Consider the following 19,824-nt stretch of genomic DNA (forward strand, 5'->3'; position numbering starts at 1 on the left):
TAAAAAAGCTTATTTTGATTTCAGTTAATACATAGACACAAATAAGAGGCATGAAACAAACTGAAAATTGCTGATTCTGTAAGGAAAAAAAACTAGCTAGAATAATATTTCAAGTAAGTACTAATACAAATTTTCCCCAATATGAAGAAAGAAGAGATTGAAATAACAATGTTCAAAAAAATTAATACAGGATCATCCAAAATAAGTTATATATTTATGTCATTGAACTTCCAGATTTAAAAAGATTCTGCAGGTGTCCGGGCAGAGAAGCACAATTCACTCACAATGGGGATGGATGGGGTGCGGAACCAGACCATCACGTTGCATGAGGAGCATGCAACTCTGGAAGTTCTTTGGCAACAAATCACTACACAGTTCTGAGTAAAAGTGTGATCCAGTTATTTTATTAAATCAACCTGACTTTACAGCATAAAAGCAGTTGATTCATATGCTCAAATATAAAATACCTAAGGGAATATAGACATAGGATATTTTCTTAAAATTCCTTCACAATGAAATGTAGTTGACCAAGACATCCATTAAAAAAAAAAAAGAAGAAACGAAACACTCAGAATAAAAAAGCCTCAGAAAAGAACCAGAATAAAGAGCAAACATTTAACTGATGAATATTAAACTGGTTTACATCTTTCGCTTCTTGAGAGTTAATAAACTTGAAGAACACAATTCAGGTTTCCTGCCTTTCCAGAGAATTAAGTAGGGAGTTCTATACAGCCTATAAATTTGGTAATTGTTCAATAAGTCAGTAAAAGAAAATCTTGAAACTTAGAAACTGAAATTTAAATTGTAACATTATCCTTACATGCTCATTAAAAAAATGTAATTCTTTCACTAATGAATCAAGTCGTTTCATCTAAAAATCTAGAAGTCCAACAACTACATATATAGTATGCAATACAAGTCACTTTATAACTCTAGAAGCCCCTTTATCCTAACAAAGCACACAGAAAGTTTGGCAAGGCTTTCTGTATAAAAATGTTTACCTCATGTATTCACCCTCAAGATTTCATTAATATCTGAGACCTGACAAGTGTAAACACAGTACAGTATGTCTAAAACTATCTACCATCATTTCAACTACTTTTCCCCCTAAACTCAAGAATTTAATAATTCATGCATTCTTACTTTAATATGAGTGAAATCAGATGAATGAATTAAGAATTAATAAATTCCCTTAAATACAACTTGAAATATTTCTTTTAAAACAGAAACATTTTCAAAAGCATCTCAGAGTATTATTCAATTAATAATACCAAGGGGAAATACATCAAAAATAAAAATACCTACAAACTGCTAACTGTGGCTTTATGGTTAACAAACACATTTTTAAATGTTTTTACAAGGTATGCTAATGGAATTCATCTCAATACCTTGAAACTGTACATACCCTAATATTACAATGCATTAGATACTTGGTAAAATGGCCCCAAACAGACCTTTCTGCCCTGTCCTAAACTAAACTACTCATTCAGTTTAAATACTAAAGATTTCCTCTTCTTTTTTCCTTCTATGCAATTGTTTGTATTATTCCTTTTCCATGGATCATTCTCTTTCACTGTTGTTAATTTCCCATAGAAATGGAAAAAAAGATGAAGTATATACACAACATGGCTAAAAACACCATCAATGACCAACTGTGAACATTCTTGTTACAGGCTCAACTGTGCCCCCACAAATCCTTATGCTGAAGCTCTAGCACCTCAGAATGTGACTTTATTTAGAGCTAGAGCCTTTACAGAGGCTACTAAGGGAACATGTAAAATGAGTGGGGCCTAATCTGACTACTGCCTTTATTTATAAGAAGAAGAGATCAGAACACAGAGGTACACGGAGAAGGACTATGTGAGAGCATAGGGAAAACAGAAGGCCATCTATGAGCCAAGGTAAAAGCCCTCAGAAGAAATCAGCTCTGTCGACGCCCTGACTGCCCTGACCATTGTGGCTCAGTCTGCTGGGCATCATTCCACAAGCGAAAGGCCACAGGTTCAACTCATGGCCAGGGCACCTGCCTAGGTTGCCGTAATCACTCAGGGTGATACGAGAGGGAACCGATCAATATTTCTCCCTCACATCCCTCTTTCTCCCACCCTTTGCCTCTATTTAAAAATAAATAAGGTTGAAAACAAAATACCTTATCTGGAACTTCAAGCTTCTGCAGTTTAAGAAAGTAAATTTCTGTTACTTAAGCCACTGAAGTTTGTGGCACTTTCTGATTGCAGCCTAGAAAACTAATATAATCTTCATGCCAATAAATTTGAAAACTTACAATAAATGTAGATATTTATAGAAATATACAATTTACCAAACTGACTCAAGAAGAAACTGAAAACCTAGTCTATTACTATTAAAGGAATTAGATTTCAAGTTTAAATTTTACCCACAAAGCAAAAACTAGTCTCAGATAGTTTTACTAGTCTCAAATATGTAAGAAGTTGATTATTCTATTTACTCACAAGCTTTCAAAGAACAGAAAGAAGATTCTAACATTGATACCAAAACCCAGCCAGATTATAAGAAAATTTCAATCTCACTTAGCAAAGTAGATGCAAATACTCTATAGAAAATGTTATACACAGCATTCAGTAGGTCATAAAAATATGATCATAACAAACTGGATAGAAAAAGTACTAACCAAATGACAAATATACATTCAACAACATTAAAATATAGAGCAACATAAAGAAAGTAAAACAAAAGTCCATAATCTTAAAGAAAATATTTTCAACACATTTAATAAATCCTAAATATATACCCCACTGGGGAAGAGGGTGGGAAGACCACCATTCATTAGGGGAAAAAAGGCAAAAGATATGAAAAGAATTTTCACGGGAGAAACACAAATAATCAATAAACATATAAACAATTAGTGACAGAGAAGTGCGATTAAGGCCTAAGGAGACACTAGTTAACACACATCAGACTAAGAAAACTTTAAATGTCAGCAGACACCACAAGTTAGTAAGGATATAAGGAAATTGAACTATTAATCAGTGTTACTTAGATATAAAAAATTCATAGATATAGGAAAATTCACTATATGTATTTTCTTATATCTATGAAATACTTAATAACTTGAATAAAGCATCTACCCCTACTTTTTTAACTAGACAAAATTCTTTTAATTGAATAAGAATTTCAAAATTACTGATTTTGTGAGAAAATGCTCAGATTTGTTTAATGACTTTAGAGTCATCACACAACACAAGCAATCATTTTGACACAAAAATCAAAACTTCATTTTGTGCAAACTAAACTTTGCAATACCAAAGCATAAGGAAAAGAGGATAGAGAGGAAATCCTTACAATACTCAATTTATTAAACTAAAGTATTATACATTATCTGTTTTTTTAGAAAGCCATGTTGCTAGATAACTCAATATAAAACAGTTGGGCTCTCACAAATGTGTAGACTAATAATTAGAGATGCACTTAGTACAGGAAAGTACTGTCTTCGTGTTTGTTATCATACTGCACCGCAGCCTGAGCATTCTGGCCTTCTCATCAGCATTTCTGTGCAGGGTAACTGTTTAGGAAAACCCTTCCCCTGCCATTGTCCACATATTTAAAGGCCTGTAAACAGGACCTTCTCCCTAGACTCCTACTTACTGAAAAAGTCAACCTTAATAAGATAAATTTTCAGTATTTCAGATTTCACGTGATCCATTTGTCAACTTTTCAAGGCCTTCTCTTTCTTTCTCCTCAGTCACCAAGATCACTACACTTTTTTTCAAAGAAAGTAACAAAGAGATCTATTCTCATTTTTTCTTTTGCTTTCATCCATATTCTATCCATCCATTTATTAAAATATTCACTAAAAATATATCTGGTACCTTCTGCTTTAAATCCAGAAATAGGCAGAAGTTCATCTTACTTGCTTAAATTGGATGTTAAAATCTGTGAAAGGCAAACCACCCAATTCCCCTAACACCCTTCTTCCTCTGAAACCTCCCAGTCTAGAATGTACTGGGTAACCTTGAGCAAGCAAGCTTCATTGTCATTGATCTTTTTCCTCCTGCTTACATTAGCCAGTTGAACGCGGTAATTCCTACAGTACCATCCAGCTCCAAATTTCTACATTTCTAAGATAAATCTTGGCAAATTTCAGCACTGTTTAATATGAATATCCAAAAAGAAGCTGCTCTTGATGCCAATGATAGCATCATCTCTTTGAAGCATAGACTTTGTATCCAGGACTGCTTAACAAAATTGAGCCAAAAAAAAAATGACAATAGCTATCCCCACTGCTCCCATTCAGCTTCCACTCTCACTCTGACAACACCTTTCTTTCAACGTGGAGAGAGTGAACTGTTGTTACCAGCAATTTCTGCTGGCACTTCATTGGTGCCTCCATTTTGCAGTTAGAGCAAAGTAAGTTTGAGATTCCATTTCTCATTTGAAAGCATTGGAAACTTTTCCATATAATTAAATCCTTACATTACAACAACATACTTATAAATTGTTTCTGGCAGAACAAAAAATAAGCATCTCTCGTATAATCGATTAGAACCAGGAGAGAGGAGTCCATTCTCACCCCAATTGCAACACACAAATCTCTTAGCCTTTCCTCTCTGGTCACGTGCACCTAGCCCGCCAGCCGTGGGCAGTGCACTGCCAAATGGCGGGCCAGGTCTGCCTCAGAGTACCTGACATCTCAAACTCTACAGGGAGAGTTGAGAGAGAAGTTGGGGCTGCAATAATTATCTAGCTAGTAAGTAAGCATTTAAGATGCACTTAAGTCCTAGTATAAAACCAGAAACTATCAATGTAAATCTATCATTAAGTTGCTTTAAAAATAAGTTTTGATCTACCTGTCATCACTCAGTCTCTCCCCTTCTTCCCACACAGATATTTTCACAAGCACCATCTCCACATGAACTTCTCTACTGGGGCATTTTACCTCTGACTGGAACTTTTAGAAACGGCGTACAAATAAATGTTACAGAATACAGAAGAGATGTGTGCGGCTCTGCGACTAACCACTGTGCAGCCTTAGGCAAGTCCCTTGGTATTTCAGGAAGTAAGAAAGGCTGTCACAGGTGGACACAGAAATCTGGCCCAGTGGCCAGACTCCACCTGTTTCCTCCACTCTCTCTTTTTTAAAATGGGCGCGCTGTGGAGGAAAGGAGTTTACAAGTGGAAATATGATAAATCCTTCAGATAGCATTCTCTGTCCTTCCTATCCAGGGTGTGGCAGAATTAAACCCCATGCGAAGTCCTCAACACTTGAGAAAAACTGAGCTTACAAAGGGAATAACAAGGTGTCTTAATTCATGGGATCTTGGTGTTTAAGAAATGTTAATTGCATTTGCAATTCAGTTTAAAACTAATTGAGTAATTATATAAGAAACTTAATGAAAGCTCAGAAAAATCTAGCAAGCATTTACCCATAAACCAGAAAAATCCCGCCCCCCCCCACACAGAAAGTATAAATGTATAAATATAAACTGGTAGAATCTACCAGTAATTGATTTTTTTTAAGCAATCTAATTGTCCTCATTCTTTATCTGATTGGAATTCTACTTCTGAATTTACTCTAAATCACAAACTGAAGTCCTATCCTTTCTGGGGTTATGAATATAATTCTGGCAATTTAAACCAAGCTGTTTTCAAAAGCTTTCCTTTTTGTCCTCCTGGAATCCAGGAAGAGGCCAGTACCCTCTCTCTGGCTACCTTCACTCACCTGCCCAAGGGCTCCCTTTATCTTTGTTCCAGGAGGACCCAACTGGGCAGGATCTCCCAGTCCTGTACCAGGGCTCAACACAGACCTCCCGGAGACCTCACCAGATGGAAGGGCAGACATGTGAGATGAGAAGCCACTTGCCGTCCCAACCCTGTTGCAGAGAAGCTGCCCTTGGCCCCACCTCTCCTGGTGCAGCAGGCTTCCACTTTGGAAGTGCTGCTGGTGCTACCCTTTGCCTCCACCCACCCACCCTGCCCTTCCTTCCTGTATTAGTGCCTCCTGGTTCTTGGGCCCAGTCTGAGTTAATTCCTGCCTCCTTATTACCTGTCCTCCTGTTACTGCCTGTCCACCTCACCTCTAACCTGCTATACCTGATATTATTCATCCATACTCTTTTTTCTTTTATCCTCACCTGAGGTCATTTTTTCCCTGCTTTTAGAGACAGAGGAAAGGAGAGAGACAAACATGGATATAAGAGAAAAACATAAATTGGTTGCCTCCCATACATGCCCATACCGGGGATCACATATACCTGAACCAGGGATCAAACCTGCAATCCTTCGGCTATGGATAAGCTCCAACCAACTGTCCACATCAGCCAGGGTTTATTCATTCGTATTCTTAATATAAACTTTTGATCTCTTTCTCACTCATAAATTTGCTCCAAAGTATACTACCTGGTCCAAGAAAACTCACACACACATTTCCACCACGGACAAAATCAGAACCCATACTTGCTCTCATGCTGTCTGCCTTTCCTGTGCTTTCAGCTGCAGCTTCCTGTGGTCACATGGTCCTGGCCTGAGCCTCATCAGTCTACAGTATTAAGATGTACAAAATCCAGGAAAAGAATGGGCTTAGGCACTACTGACACCAATAATGGAGTCGAAAACCACCCAGGGCCACAAATGATCCCGCCATTTCTCAAGAGATGAGCAGAGCTCAGAAACAGTGAATCCAGGCAGCTGGTTTTCCAGAACACATGATCAGCTTTCTCTGTGTGGGCCCTTGTCTCCACTGCAAGGTTAGGACCTGGGACTGTGCTTCAGGTCTGCAAACAGGGCTTAGCAGGATTCAGGGAAGAAAGCAGGACTCCAAAAAGGCACATGATCTATGATACTCATGTGGAGGGAAGAGTGGGGCAAGAGACCTGTGCATAAGAAGGGAGAGAATAGGCAGTGTGGGACTCAGTGGTATATATGAACTGCCACCACTTAGCTGAGCTCCATCTGCATCTCCCAGCATTGTTTTCCCTGCCTGGGCCCATTGCTTCTGGCTTCTAAGAGTCAGAAGACAGAAGTGCAGCAGCAGTCCCATTCATTTCATACTCAGAAGGTCAATGCAGGGCTCCAGATGCAAGCGTAGCTCTTGTGGGTTGTTGCTGATGTGCTGGTTCATCTTGCTGGTGCAGGCCCACAGCTCCTGCAGCTTCGGCAGACCTCCATCAGTACCTGATTGCCAGGCCATGGTGTGTTTGACTCAGAGAAGGGTGCCAGCTGCCCCTGTACTTGCCAGCATCCCTGAGGTCGGAGGCTGGTAGGTAGAGAGAACCTGTGTGGAGCCCAGTTCATCCTCATAGTTTCTGGTTTCTCCCTGCTCTCCCGCACTTCCTCCTCATCCTTGCTTCCTGGTTGCCTGACCTATGACATCAAGCTGAGCATCAACTATATGGAAGCAACTTGCTTAAACTAGCTTCTACAATTAAATGAGGCCAAATCCTCTTAATAAATCCTATATTCTATACCATCCCCAGAGTCCTGTTTCTCTGATTATAAGTGCGTAGAAACTTGATTTCTTTAATATGACATCTTCTCCTTTCTTTCCTTTTGATTCAAACAGGCCTCCTCTAGCACCCCAACTCACCTGCCTTCTCTCCCTTGCATAACCACTTCCTTAAGCATTAAGCCCTCGATACAGTGAGGTTCTGATCAGCATCAAATAATCTATGAACAAAGCTCCAGGTCTGTTGATCCCAGAGACATGGTTTAGGTCAAACCACATAGAGATAATATCTAGTTCTCTGTCGTATTTCAGCTCCACAGCCAGAAAAGCAGGACAACCAGACAAAGTGATGCTATGGCTGGCATCAGGACCCGATGTACGGATCAACTACCTCCTATGGTAGCACCGACCAATCCATAGAGACCATAACCCTGATTAGACCCTAGTTCCCTTTTTCACCATGGTTCATGATTTTTCCCTATATAGCCCATCCCCTGGAAGGCACCAGGGAGCCAGGTCTTTGAGCATTAGCTCACCTGTGTCTCCAGGTGGGGGCCGCTTCCTGAAAATTAACCCTTCCTTTCTATGCTGCAAGCTCCTATTTATGTCTTATGGGCTTTGATGCTTAGAGGCACATAGAGCCCTTTAGTCTGGTAACAGGATCAGGCTGATACAGAATTTACTACCAATACTAATTCTAGGAAAACAAAGCATGTTGAATACTAATAATCAATTGACTCTTAAATTGGATTATTTGTGAATCTTACCTCCCATTAGGCTATAAAGTATACTGAAGGACTAAATTATGTATAAGAAAAAGAATTTCACTCATTGTTGAATCAATATATTATTCATGATTTTATTAAACAAAAGTGTCTTCAGAGAATAGTAAGAAATTAATTCTCAGAGAACATAACTGAGGAGAGGGGAAAGAGGTTACTATTCTTTCCTAATGTACAGATGTTGACACATAAAATTAACCAGAGAGATATTGTACTTTTAATAAATGCTTTTAATAATCAATTACTATGTTGATTTAATACTATAATGTTCTCATTAAATCAAAATGTTAACTGAAATGGTTGCACTTAAAACATGCTCATCATTTTTATGATCACTTGAAGTTTTCTGGTCAAATGCACGTTAATAAACTCCTGTGATAATGTACATCGAAATACGATGCCCTAAGGCTTAGCTCATGACCCACTATAATCAAGTGGCCGGAGAGTGAAAATACGTGAGCAGGGAATAGTGTGAGAGCTCAAGGGCACATGAGCCAGGGAGACGCAGGGAGTAAGAGAGACAGCGAGGCAGACGTGGGCAGGAAAGACAGGGAAGAGAGCAAAAACCATTTGGACACATAAATGAGCCTCAAAAGATTCTAGCTGAAATATTTAAAGATGTCACCGAATATTGCATTTACCCTTAAATCCAAGGGGAAATTTTTCAGGGCACTTTTGTGTCTAGTCAAAGAAAAAAATATATAACTTCCTATTTTTTAAGAAAAATTTTTAAGCTATAAATGAACCTAATTCACAAAACAAACAAGGGAGCAAAACAGAACCAGAGACTTGGAAATAAGGAACAAACTGACGGTGACCAGAGGGCAGGGGGGAGGGGCGTAACGGGGAGAGGGGAGGGGAAGGAAGGGGAAGATTCAGGTCAAGGAACACATATAACGGGCCGTGGGCAAAGACCACAGGGCAGGAGGGTGAGGACTAAAGGGGGGGGGGGCGGGGGTGGGTAAGACAAGGGAGAGTAATGGGGGAAAATGGGGACAACTATAATGGAACAACAATAAAATAATTTTTAAAAATGTTTTAAACAAAAGACTGTAACTGTTCATGGTTGCTCCCATTTCTTCCAGTCAATGTGATACCATCATTCAAGGCTCAGGTCAAATGTCACAGGTACGTGGAGCTGTCCATGGCCCATACCAACTCTCCAGGTGTTATTAAATATATTATAGCCCTAATGACATCAAACCGTAGTAAGGTATTTGCCTGTCCCTGAGATGATGAAGTGCTGAAGACAGGGTCTAAATATAATTTCTCTTTGTAGCCCAATGCCTAACAAATAATAAATGCTAAATATATGATTGCTAGATTTAATTATAGTACAAGATGGATGGGACGGTTGATTTTATCTGTCACCTTGGCTGGGCGGGCCACAGGGCACCCACATTAAATGTGATTTCTGGGTATGCCTGTGTGGGTGCTCCTGGGTGAGACTGACATTTGAATCCGTGGACTCCTCAAATGCACTGCCCTCCCCAATGTGAGCAGGCATCAGCCAACCTGCTGAGGGCCTAAGGAGAAGGAAAGCAGACAAAGGGACAGAATTCAGCCCCTGCTTGCCTCCTTAACCCAGGACATCAGCCTTCTCCTGCCCGTGGACTGTGACGTGCACAGTTGCCTTCCCTGGTCCTCAGACCTTGGGACTACACTGGGGGTGGGGCTTCTATGTCTCCATCCTCTTATGAGCCAATTCCTTATAATAAATCATTTAAATCACACAGGATATAGATAGAAGTCTTCTGTCGGTTCTGTTTCTCTGAAGAACCCTGGCTAATTCAATAGAAGTTGTCAACAATCTGTGAGTGAACCAAGTAACACGTCTACCAACCATCACAGCGTATCCAGTATCTTCAAGGATTTTATTTCCTCCAAGAGAAAGCCAGATGTGTCTCTTTCCTTATAAACACAGAGTCACCACTTGGAAGTCCCAGTCAGACCCTAAAATAAGAAGCTGATGTATTAAACGGGACAGCACTATCCCCAAGCATGCTGCTGCATCCATATCAGCACACACTTCTTCAGGCAAAGGAAGAAACACAGACAAATACTGGCCTGAGCAGCAAGTTCTCCTAAAACCAAACTTCATTCTAAACACAATTAACATGGCTTCACATCATAAAAATGGCCATGCTAATGAGCACTTAGTAACTGCCAGGCAACATAGTAAATGCTTTAGCATTTTTTTTCTCATTTAATCGTCACAGCAACTTTACAGAGTGGGCATCTTCATCATCACCATCATCACCATCCCCACATCACACAGGAGAAAATGAGATGGAGAAGCCGGTGACGTCCTGGCTGAGCCAGGATTTGAAACCCAGGAGGCCAAGCTCTTAAACAGCATAGTACGCTCAGTCCTCCCCACGGGTCCCTTAAATGCATCTACAATATTTCTCATTAAAAAACAGCAATGTTAAGGCATGTTTATAACCTTCCTTTGAAACTCAAAGGATACCTGTCAAAGCCTGAGAAATCTCGGAGGCTCCTGGAAGCTGACGCATACCTCCTAAGACCTCAGTCAAGACACATAACTTCCTAAAAGTAAAACTGTACAGTTATGAAAGGCTTATCCAGTGAGGGCAGAGAAACTGGTATGAAAGAGCAAACACAGAACATCTTACGCGCTAGCTCCATCACCGAGGGGGTCTGCTGAAGTGGCAGAAGGAAGGCAGGCGAAGCCTTTGCCTCAGGAGCCTTGCTGTACAATGGAAACGGAGGGAAAATGCCTTTATTTAGAGAGCATTTGAAATAAGCTCAAATCAAAGATTTGGAATCATCTAGCTCGTAGCCTAACTGTCCATGCCCCCGCCCACAGCATTACCTGCAGTATGAGAAACTACTGGCCCCATTTAAAGACAAGTAACAATCAGAGAGAGGCCACAAGGAGACTGTGCAGAAAAGCAGCAAATACCAAAAGCAGAAGTCCAGTGAAGAAAAAACATCACGCCCTGGCTGGCGTAGCTCAGTGGATTGAGTGTGGGCTGCGAACCAAGGTGTTGCAGGTTCGATTCCCAGTCAGGGCACATGCCTGGGTTGCAGGCCATGACCCCCAGCAACCGCACATTGTTTCTCTCTCTCTTTCTCCCTCCCTTCCCTCTCTAAAAATAAATAAATAAAATCTTAAAAAAAAAAAGAAAAGAAAAAACATCACAGGAGAAATTACCCAAGGAATCAGAGGAAGAATTGAGACAACACATTTCATGGACTCAAAAAAGAATAACAAACAAAAAGGTCTTTTTTAAAAAATAAAAAAAAGTTCAAGGAAGAAGTGCAAGTGTTCAAATGGTACAGGACAAGATAACTGGAAGAGATTAAAATAAGCTGACAGAGCTATAAAATCCTACAGAGATGAAAAGTCACTTCAGGAAGTAAAGAAATAACAAAGAATTTGACTGCAAACAAAGAAAAAATGTTTAATGGAAAAGCAAAGTAAGGAGGAAAAATGTAAAGCTGAAGATCATAAATATGGAAAACCAAGGACAAACATATATTTTCATGGTTACTAAAGAAGAGAACAAAACGAATAAATAATATACTTTCATTATAATTTTAAAATCTGAAGACATCAACACAGACTCTATTTCTCAGACTTTAAAGACAGAAGCCAAGGAAACCAATACAGAATGATAAAAACCAGACACAAATCAATGAATTTACTGGACTGCGAGCTTACAAAAATCAGCCCATGGCTATGTGACCAAAGAGCAAAACAAGAACTAGTGAGAGACCAGGTGGCTTCAACCTTCATGGGAACGCAGGGCACCAGTAAAGCCAAGTTTCCCTATTTCTGAGAAAAATAAGACAAGATAAGGTAGCATTCATAATTATAACGAACAATCAGAAATAAAGGGCAATAACCTCAATTTTAAAAAGGCAGTAAAACAAGAGGAGGGAAAGTTAGTTAGAAAGAAATGTTACCAATTTTCCCATCTTTCTTAGCAAAAAGTCAAAAGATGCTGTTTAAATTCAGTCATTTAAAAAAAGTAGAAATACCAGAACTCATAAAGTTGGGATTTTTTTCCCCTTTACTCTTAAGTAACAGCTTCACTTTGGTGGAAGGACATCAACTAGAAATTAATATATTCCTTCATTTTAAATTCAGTTTCTATTATATTGAAAGAAAAAGTGAAAAAATAACACTTCTTTAGAAATAGAAAGTATAAATGTAATCTTACTTTTGTAAAAATGCCCCTATTTACTTGCATATGCACACACAGAGATGCTGTAAAAAATGTTCACCAAATGGGTGTGAGGTGGGGAGGTGATAGGGCTTTGCATGCTTTAATGTTTTTTAAATGAGCAATGCATCATCTTTTCAAATAATGAAGCCACTATTCTACTTCAATAATTGCATAATCTTTCTCAACTCCCTGTATTATTTTGTTCTAATTTCCCAGAGAGAAATGAGATACCCAAAGGTGCAGTGACCTGACAGAAAAGTGACCTGATTCAGAAAGAGATATTAATAAATGTGGTATACCTCCTGAATTTGCATCATTATACCACCTACTGATTTGGCTCAATAAGAGGGAGAACTTTTAATGTAATTACATGTGCCTGGAAATAGGATGAACTGCCACATGCAATAGGAAATTCCAAGGAGGTCTCAACATTATGCTGAAGTAACCAACTCTTCTAGGGGGCCACCATACACCAAGCACATGCTCAGAGTCAGGGACCTCTGAGGGTACTTCCAACTCTCAAAGTGCTTGACTTCATGACATAAACTCATACAACTGAGTCGTGAATCTCTTATGCCTTAAAAATAAGTTTCAATACCACACACGCCTTAAGAATTTTACAACTTTAAATTGTTTTTACAAATACGTTGTGTTTTCTTTCACCCCCGAAACAACTCCTGAAACAGGCAGGACAGGTGTTATTAGTTCCACTTTGCACTCGAGAAAAGAAGTCACCGGTCCAATGCCATGCAGACAGGGAACTGCAGAGCCACGACTTGACAGTTTCTGATGTTTCTGATTCAGTATTCATGGCCCAGGCAGCTATCAACATAAATGTTTACTGACAACACGTTTCGTTTCCACCGGCGGGGCTTTCTGAGCAACTGGGCCTACCTACTTAGTTCAAAGGGAAAGAAAGGCTGGGTGCTGTTACAATCTTTCCATCCTGTGTGAAGGAGGAAGACTTGGAACCTCATGGAAAAGAAATTTAAAGAAACCACACTATACGTGTCCATCACTATGAAATAATTTTTTTTGTAAGAAATGAAAGCTTTCGCACAAAGGCTTGCTATTGCCCTCTTAGATTCCCAACCCAAGAAGGAGAAGTCACCCATCGCTCTGCACGATGGTTCCTCTGGGGTCGTCACAGAGCGGAAGAGTTCCTGTGCTCTGAAAAGCTGCACGAATGTATGTGTACGTGTACGTGTACGTCCCAGATGCCTGCTCTAAACCGGCTGTGGGGAAGCGCTTGGTAAATGTCCCACGATGGCTGGAAAACAAGAGGGGGAAGCCAGGTGGTGGAGCAAGGTCCGCACACAAGCCACCACACTGGCAACAGCAGCCCCTGCTGAAGTGCATTGAAGAACGCACAGACCAGCTCTTAGGCAGACATTTGTGAGCAAGAAATAATGGATACATACTCATATTCAGTGGAATACCCACTGCTGCCTCTTCTCTTAACACTTATGAACTCATGAGTTATAAACTATGAGGCACGATCATTTAGAATGAATCACATAGAATATATTATAGTCATTTATGATAATGGTTTCAGAGTTTATCCTCAGGGAAAGTAGTAAAACAATGATTCTCTTTGCCATCACCTTCAGTTTTCATGAAATTAGTTACAGAACAATGACACTGTCAAAATGTATAAACTTGCAAAGCTAACACTAATCCATTCAAACATAAAAATTTAGTAACAACTGAACAAAAACATAAAATGATATTATATCAACATCATACATAAGGAAAGGGATGAATATACTTTACATGATCATCAGTGAAGAAGGTTTCCATATTTACACAGGGATGAGCCAGAAAAATTTAAATTTACCAACTGTGCCCTATTTGTCTTAAACAGTTTATGAAACTGTTTTGACTCTATAAATGAAATTACTAAAGGTATGCTAGATAGGTACAGCTTAACAATAGCTCATGAGAGCCAATTGCTAAACTTTAAGGACTTTTGCAACCTACTTGTTAAACCTTTGAAACCAGCCACAGAAGGAGTCTTACCCCTGGGAACTGACAAACATGCAGGTCCAGCTTCCCGGCCCCGCCCCTCGAGCTGGCTCACAAGCACACCACTGATCCACGTACAAATGCGTATGTAGCACAATTAATTCTCATGAAGTGCACCCACATGGGCAACATCGGGTTCATGAAAAAGAACATTACTACTATACCCAGAAGTCACCCTTGTATCACCTTTGAATCAATATTCCCTCTAGAGGTCTGAAAATTGTCCAGGTAGAAGCATGTACTAAGAAGGAGCAATGAGAAGGCAGGAAGGCAGATTTAAGTGAAAATATGACCTGGAAAATCATTTGTAAGTAACTGTGAAAGTAAAGGCTGGCAGAAAAAAAAAGTAGCATGCTGTACATTTGTTTAAAAGTAGCAGAAATAGCCCTGACTGGTGTGTCTCTGCAGCTTGGGCATCATCCCACAACACAATACATCACAGGTTCAATTCCTGGTCAGGACACAAGCCTGGGTTGTGGGTTCAGACCTCAGTTGGGTTGTATAGGAGAGGCAACCCATCGATGTTTCTCTCCATCTCTTTTTCCCTCCCTTTCCCTCTGTCTAAAAATAAATGAATAAATAAATGAATTTTTTAAAAGTAGCAGGTAACTGGGGTAGGAAAATATGAAATTTTATATTTTGTGCAGCTAAATGAAGAGTTACAAGGCAAGGCACATGCATGTATACCAGACCTGTTCAGTGTATAAACCTTACACAATGAAGGTGGCTTAATATATTATAAAAGTATTACCTATGGTTTGTATATTAACATCAGTATGCAAGAAAGGAAATTTCAAATAACTACCACAAAACAAAGTAATACCCAGCATTTGGTTACTGCTGCTATTCCAGGACTTCTCTAATTCATCCCGGTACATGTCTATGAGAAACCGAAGTCACAATCCTTTCAAAACCATCCTACTCCTCCAAGGAAAGCCGAGACTGTGGGTACAAAGAGAACAGCTTTTCACAGCAATCATACACCATATGGTGTTGGTATTAGGACTATGCTTGTAGGAACTGATATATATTAAACAAAATATGGCCAGGTTTTGGGGGCTTTTTTTTTTTGTCTCTGTCCCCATGATCAGTTGTATAAACTGGTTTGCCACGGTCTGACATCCATCTAAAAGTTGATTCTCAAAATACCAACTAAGTTCTGGAAAATAAAGACAGGCAGACTTGCACAAAAACAGTTTCTTACCCTCATAAATTTCTTTATATTTAAGGGATTAAAAACAAAAATTACACTTTACAGATAGAAGTGTCTGTGTCTTGACCTCTGTCTCGTGTTCAGACAAGGAGTGCTCTAATGAGAGTACCTGCCCAATAGCCATGGTCAAAATAGCGTTTTCACTGCAATTACACAGTTTCATTAACCAACCTTTATTGTTTTCCTCTTCATATGGATATTCATTCATCCATTGGTGTCTGGAGTCACATTGATCCTGCAAGAAAAGCAGACAGAAACAAACAATGAGAAAAACTTCCATGTGTTGAGAACATCTTTTCATTGGGGTGGGGGGCGGGGAAAAAACACAGAAAATCCTCACTCTACAATCCTTTACACTCTTAATTAATAGAGCGACATAAATCTAATAGCTGAGGAATATTTTTTTCTCTTGTTGTTTTGGGGGTTTTTTTGCTTGCTCTTTGGCAGCCATTTAAAGGGCAAAATGAAGAAATGAGGGGAGGGAGGCAGAAATGCCAGCTATGATGAACTGAGACAGATCCGGACACCAGATAATATAAATCTGGACAAAGTCAGGGAGGGTAGAAGAAAAAAGGGATGCACCAGAGAGAGAAGCCAGAGGAGAAAATAGCAGAAAGCAGTTTAAAAGTAAATTTAAGTCCTGGCTGGTGTAGCTCAGTGGATTGAGCACGGGCTGCGAACCAAAGTGTCGCAGGTTCGATTCCCAGTCAGGGTACATGCGTGGGTTGCAGGCCATGACCCCCAGCAACCACACATTGATGTTTCTCTCTCTCTCTCTTTCTCCCTCCCTTCCCTCCCTAAAAATAAATAAATAAAATCTTTAAAAAAAAGTAAATTTAATATATGAAAGCGGACTCACAAATACTCCAACTGAAAGCCCTTGGTGCCATTATTCTTAGCAACCAGGAGACTGCTAGCCCAAAGTGTTTTGTTTCCCATAGTGTTTTTTTTAGAATAACTAATATAATACTTTCTGGTGGCTCCATGGTGGCCAATAACCAAGTAAAACTTTCAAAAACTGATGTAAGTTAATGCTTGGCACCCCTTAAAAATTAAACAAATATAAAGTAAATACTTCTATGGTTTCTCAAAGCTTCTTATCCCCAGGACCATGTGGCTCTTCCCAAATATAATTAAATATCACTGGACTGGAGAGTTCTGATTCACATGGACCTTCTGCCCCCTTTGGATGTATCTTGAAAGTCCTTGTATTTGTTTTTTCTCAGCATTACGTGACTTGCTTCAGAATTTCCATTTCATGAGGTGAATTTTCTTTGGCATTCACTTAAACCAGTTTATTAGATGCAATTGATTTCTTTCTTTTTTTTTTTTTCTATTTGGAATTGCATTCGAGAGGAGACAGGCCCAGATCCCGCAGACTGCCAGTGCCCGCCTGCATCCCGTGAGGCAGGGGGCCAGGCTGCCTCTGCGCGCCGTCTCCGCACCTCTGACCCAGCGCTGCCCAGGCTCACGCGCTCACTCGTTAGGCCCTAAGGAAACGTGGCGGAACTCACAAGTTCCACTGGGTCCGCGTGTAAGGGGCTGGCCTTCAACTTGACTGCAGTTTTAAATATCTGTTTCTGTCTTTGCCTCTGTCTCTCTCTCTCATGTATGTTTCTTGTGTCTCAAAACACACCTCCTGATTTATACTACAGATTTTACTACTAGAAATGCTACTAAGAGGCAACAAACTATAAAGGTAATATTTTAATACTACAGTGGCGGACTACAAGCATTCTCTTGAAATTAGAGTCAAAGTCTATTTTTACATTCTAAAGCCATAAAATGGAATCCCTTGAAAGAATTTAAAAGGCATTTAAACCAACATGTTTTTACCAAACACATATCGTCCTTTTTAATCTTCAAAACATACATAAGCCACTCAGCTCCAACTTCTTGGCAGAAGGTACCCGGTACTTCACAACTGGCTTCAGCCTTACATTCTGGCTCCTTCTAGCTCACAATGTGGTTGTGCAGCTTTTTTCACATTTTAATATTCCATGAGCTTTTTCATAGTATATTCAAATGTGAAAATAAATCTGCACAACTAGAAAAAACGTCCTTTCTAGAAAAGCTCTACCCAGAAGGTGGGAACTGTGACGGAGGCCCAGCCCAGGCTCTGCCTCCACTCCCCCCACCCCCCGCCCCCGCCAGTCATCCCGCATCCTGCGCTTAGTTAGCTGCTCTGGGGGACACTGCTAGTTATTTCCTTAGCATGTAATTATATAATGACTGGGTCAAAATAATGTAAATTTTTTTCAGGCTGTCAAAATATATCACCACATTGTTTTTTAAACAGGCTATACCAATTTATATTCCCACCAGGAGCAAAAACACGTGCCGTTCACACAGTTTGTTTCTCAGCATGCAGTGCGGGGCCCAGCAAAATGTGGGAGACTGACACATGTTTGTGGAAAGAGCAAAGCTAATAATGAGAAATGAAAGAAAAAAACAAATAAAAGAAACTCTCCCGTATGTCCACTGTGGATAGTTCTTACCCAAGCAACTAGGACCTTAATTACATAATTTGTCTTTTTTAGGTACAATTAATCTGCAAGACTAAAATAAACATTACATTATTTGAACATAATATCACACATTTCCACAGCATCTGGGGATTTACAAAGTAACCTAATGATATCATTTGCTCTGAAAGCAGTTCTAGGAGTTGAGCACATAACCTATTTTGAGATCCATTTGACAGTGAAGATCAGAGGTTAATTTCATACTAAGGTAACAAATTAGATGATGTCAGGGTTCTTATAAACCCCTTTAGTCCCAAAATCTTACTGCACGGCTCTGTGTGGTTTAACTTAAACACACACCTCTGTAAATTGTAAACCCGGCACAAGCCTGGTACAATGCCCACTACCGTTTCCATTCATTTCAAGTGCCTCCCTCGGAGAGCACCGAAGGCCACCCCCACTTCTGCAGCACCCAGCCTGCGCTCCTACGCTGTGAGTAGCACCAATGAGAGCAATGGAGACCATTCACAGTGGAGGAGACCTGCCCCAGACGCACTCTTGTCATCCACCAGCTGTGTGACCTTAAGTGACTCACTTAACCTCTCCAAGGCCCAATTTCCTTGTCCACAGCAGCGGGGACAATAATAATAATACCTGTTTTATTCACCCCACTTTGCTCCTTTGGAAGCAATGTCTACACGGTGCTCTCATACGTGTAAAAACAATCACTCTTCAATGGCCAGCTCAGGTATTAAACAGGAAAAAAATATTTTCCTAGATGAAGTCCACAAGACAGAACAGAAGAATCCAAATTTTCTTCACGCTAAGGGGCCTTCGTGTTGCTCCCCAAGCCCACGCCCAAATCAGGCCATGGTACAAAACAGGAAAGGGACGCATTTCCAATAACAGGTAATACCTCACCAATTTCCTAATTAAAAGATCACTTAGCTTTGCCAAACAAGTCTGAGAAATTATCCAGTACATCTTCCTAAAGCACAGAAGTTTTGAAGGTCACTGTCCTCACCAAAAACTCATCATAAATGGTTTTAGTCCTCCCTTTCCTGGCTTCAGAAATAACTCTCAATTGTCAGGTGAAGAAGAACAAAAGGTTGGTCACTTATTTCAATAAAAAAACATGACAAGTAAGAAAAAGTATAAATTATCACACTTTGGAAAGAATTGTAGGTATACTTTTAAACAAAACTACTGAGGCCTGGAACCACTGATGAACGCTAGTGTTCTAGTGGAGAGTCTGGAGGAATTCTGGCTGCATCTGTTTCTCTTTACTAGCTATTGTACAGAAACACAGAGTGCTTTTCTAAGGTCTTAATTTTCTAACTGTTCTTTTTCCTGCAGAATTGCCACACACAGTCAGCCAGCTTCCTTTAGAATTTAGACAGAGTTCCCTGGACAACAGAAATGACCTTGGCCAGAACGAAAGTGGATGCTCCCCACCTTAATGAATAAGGAGTCACTTTGGGATAATTACCTCAGAGCACAGGCATTACATTACCCTGTGGTAACAGGGTGCTGGCTCTTCATCACATCTTACATGATCTGTTAGGTTCTCAACCATTAAAGGTCAGTGTTTAATATCTTCCAAATACTCCAGGACCCATATGTTTCACTAGTTGCTAGTTCCTCTGAGAACCCCTGTATCTATCTTTAAATGGAGATGGAGAAACACGTTGCAAAGCTGCTTATAGACATCTGACTAGTCATG

General features: G+C 39.9%; 1 protein-coding gene across 1 annotated transcript in view; it reads right to left on the reverse strand.

Annotated features, from left to right (window-relative positions):
- KLF12 (Kruppel like factor 12) overlaps nt 1-19,824 on the reverse strand; it is a 421,669-nt gene that overhangs the window by 275,559 nt on the left and 126,286 nt on the right. Inside the window, exon 2 of the mRNA XM_045838960.1 lies at nt 15,808-15,871. Within this exon, the coding sequence (XP_045694916.1) occupies nt 15,808-15,840 (33 nt within the window). The 5' untranslated portion in view covers nt 15,841-15,871. The remainder of the gene's footprint in view (nt 1-15,807; nt 15,872-19,824) is intronic.

The sequence above is a fragment of the Phyllostomus hastatus genome, unplaced genomic scaffold (genome assembly GCF_019186645.2).
Source record: "Phyllostomus hastatus isolate PE091 unplaced genomic scaffold, TTU_PhHast_1.1 phas_contig_29, whole genome shotgun sequence".
Lineage (NCBI taxonomy): Eukaryota > Metazoa > Chordata > Mammalia > Chiroptera > Phyllostomidae > Phyllostomus > Phyllostomus hastatus.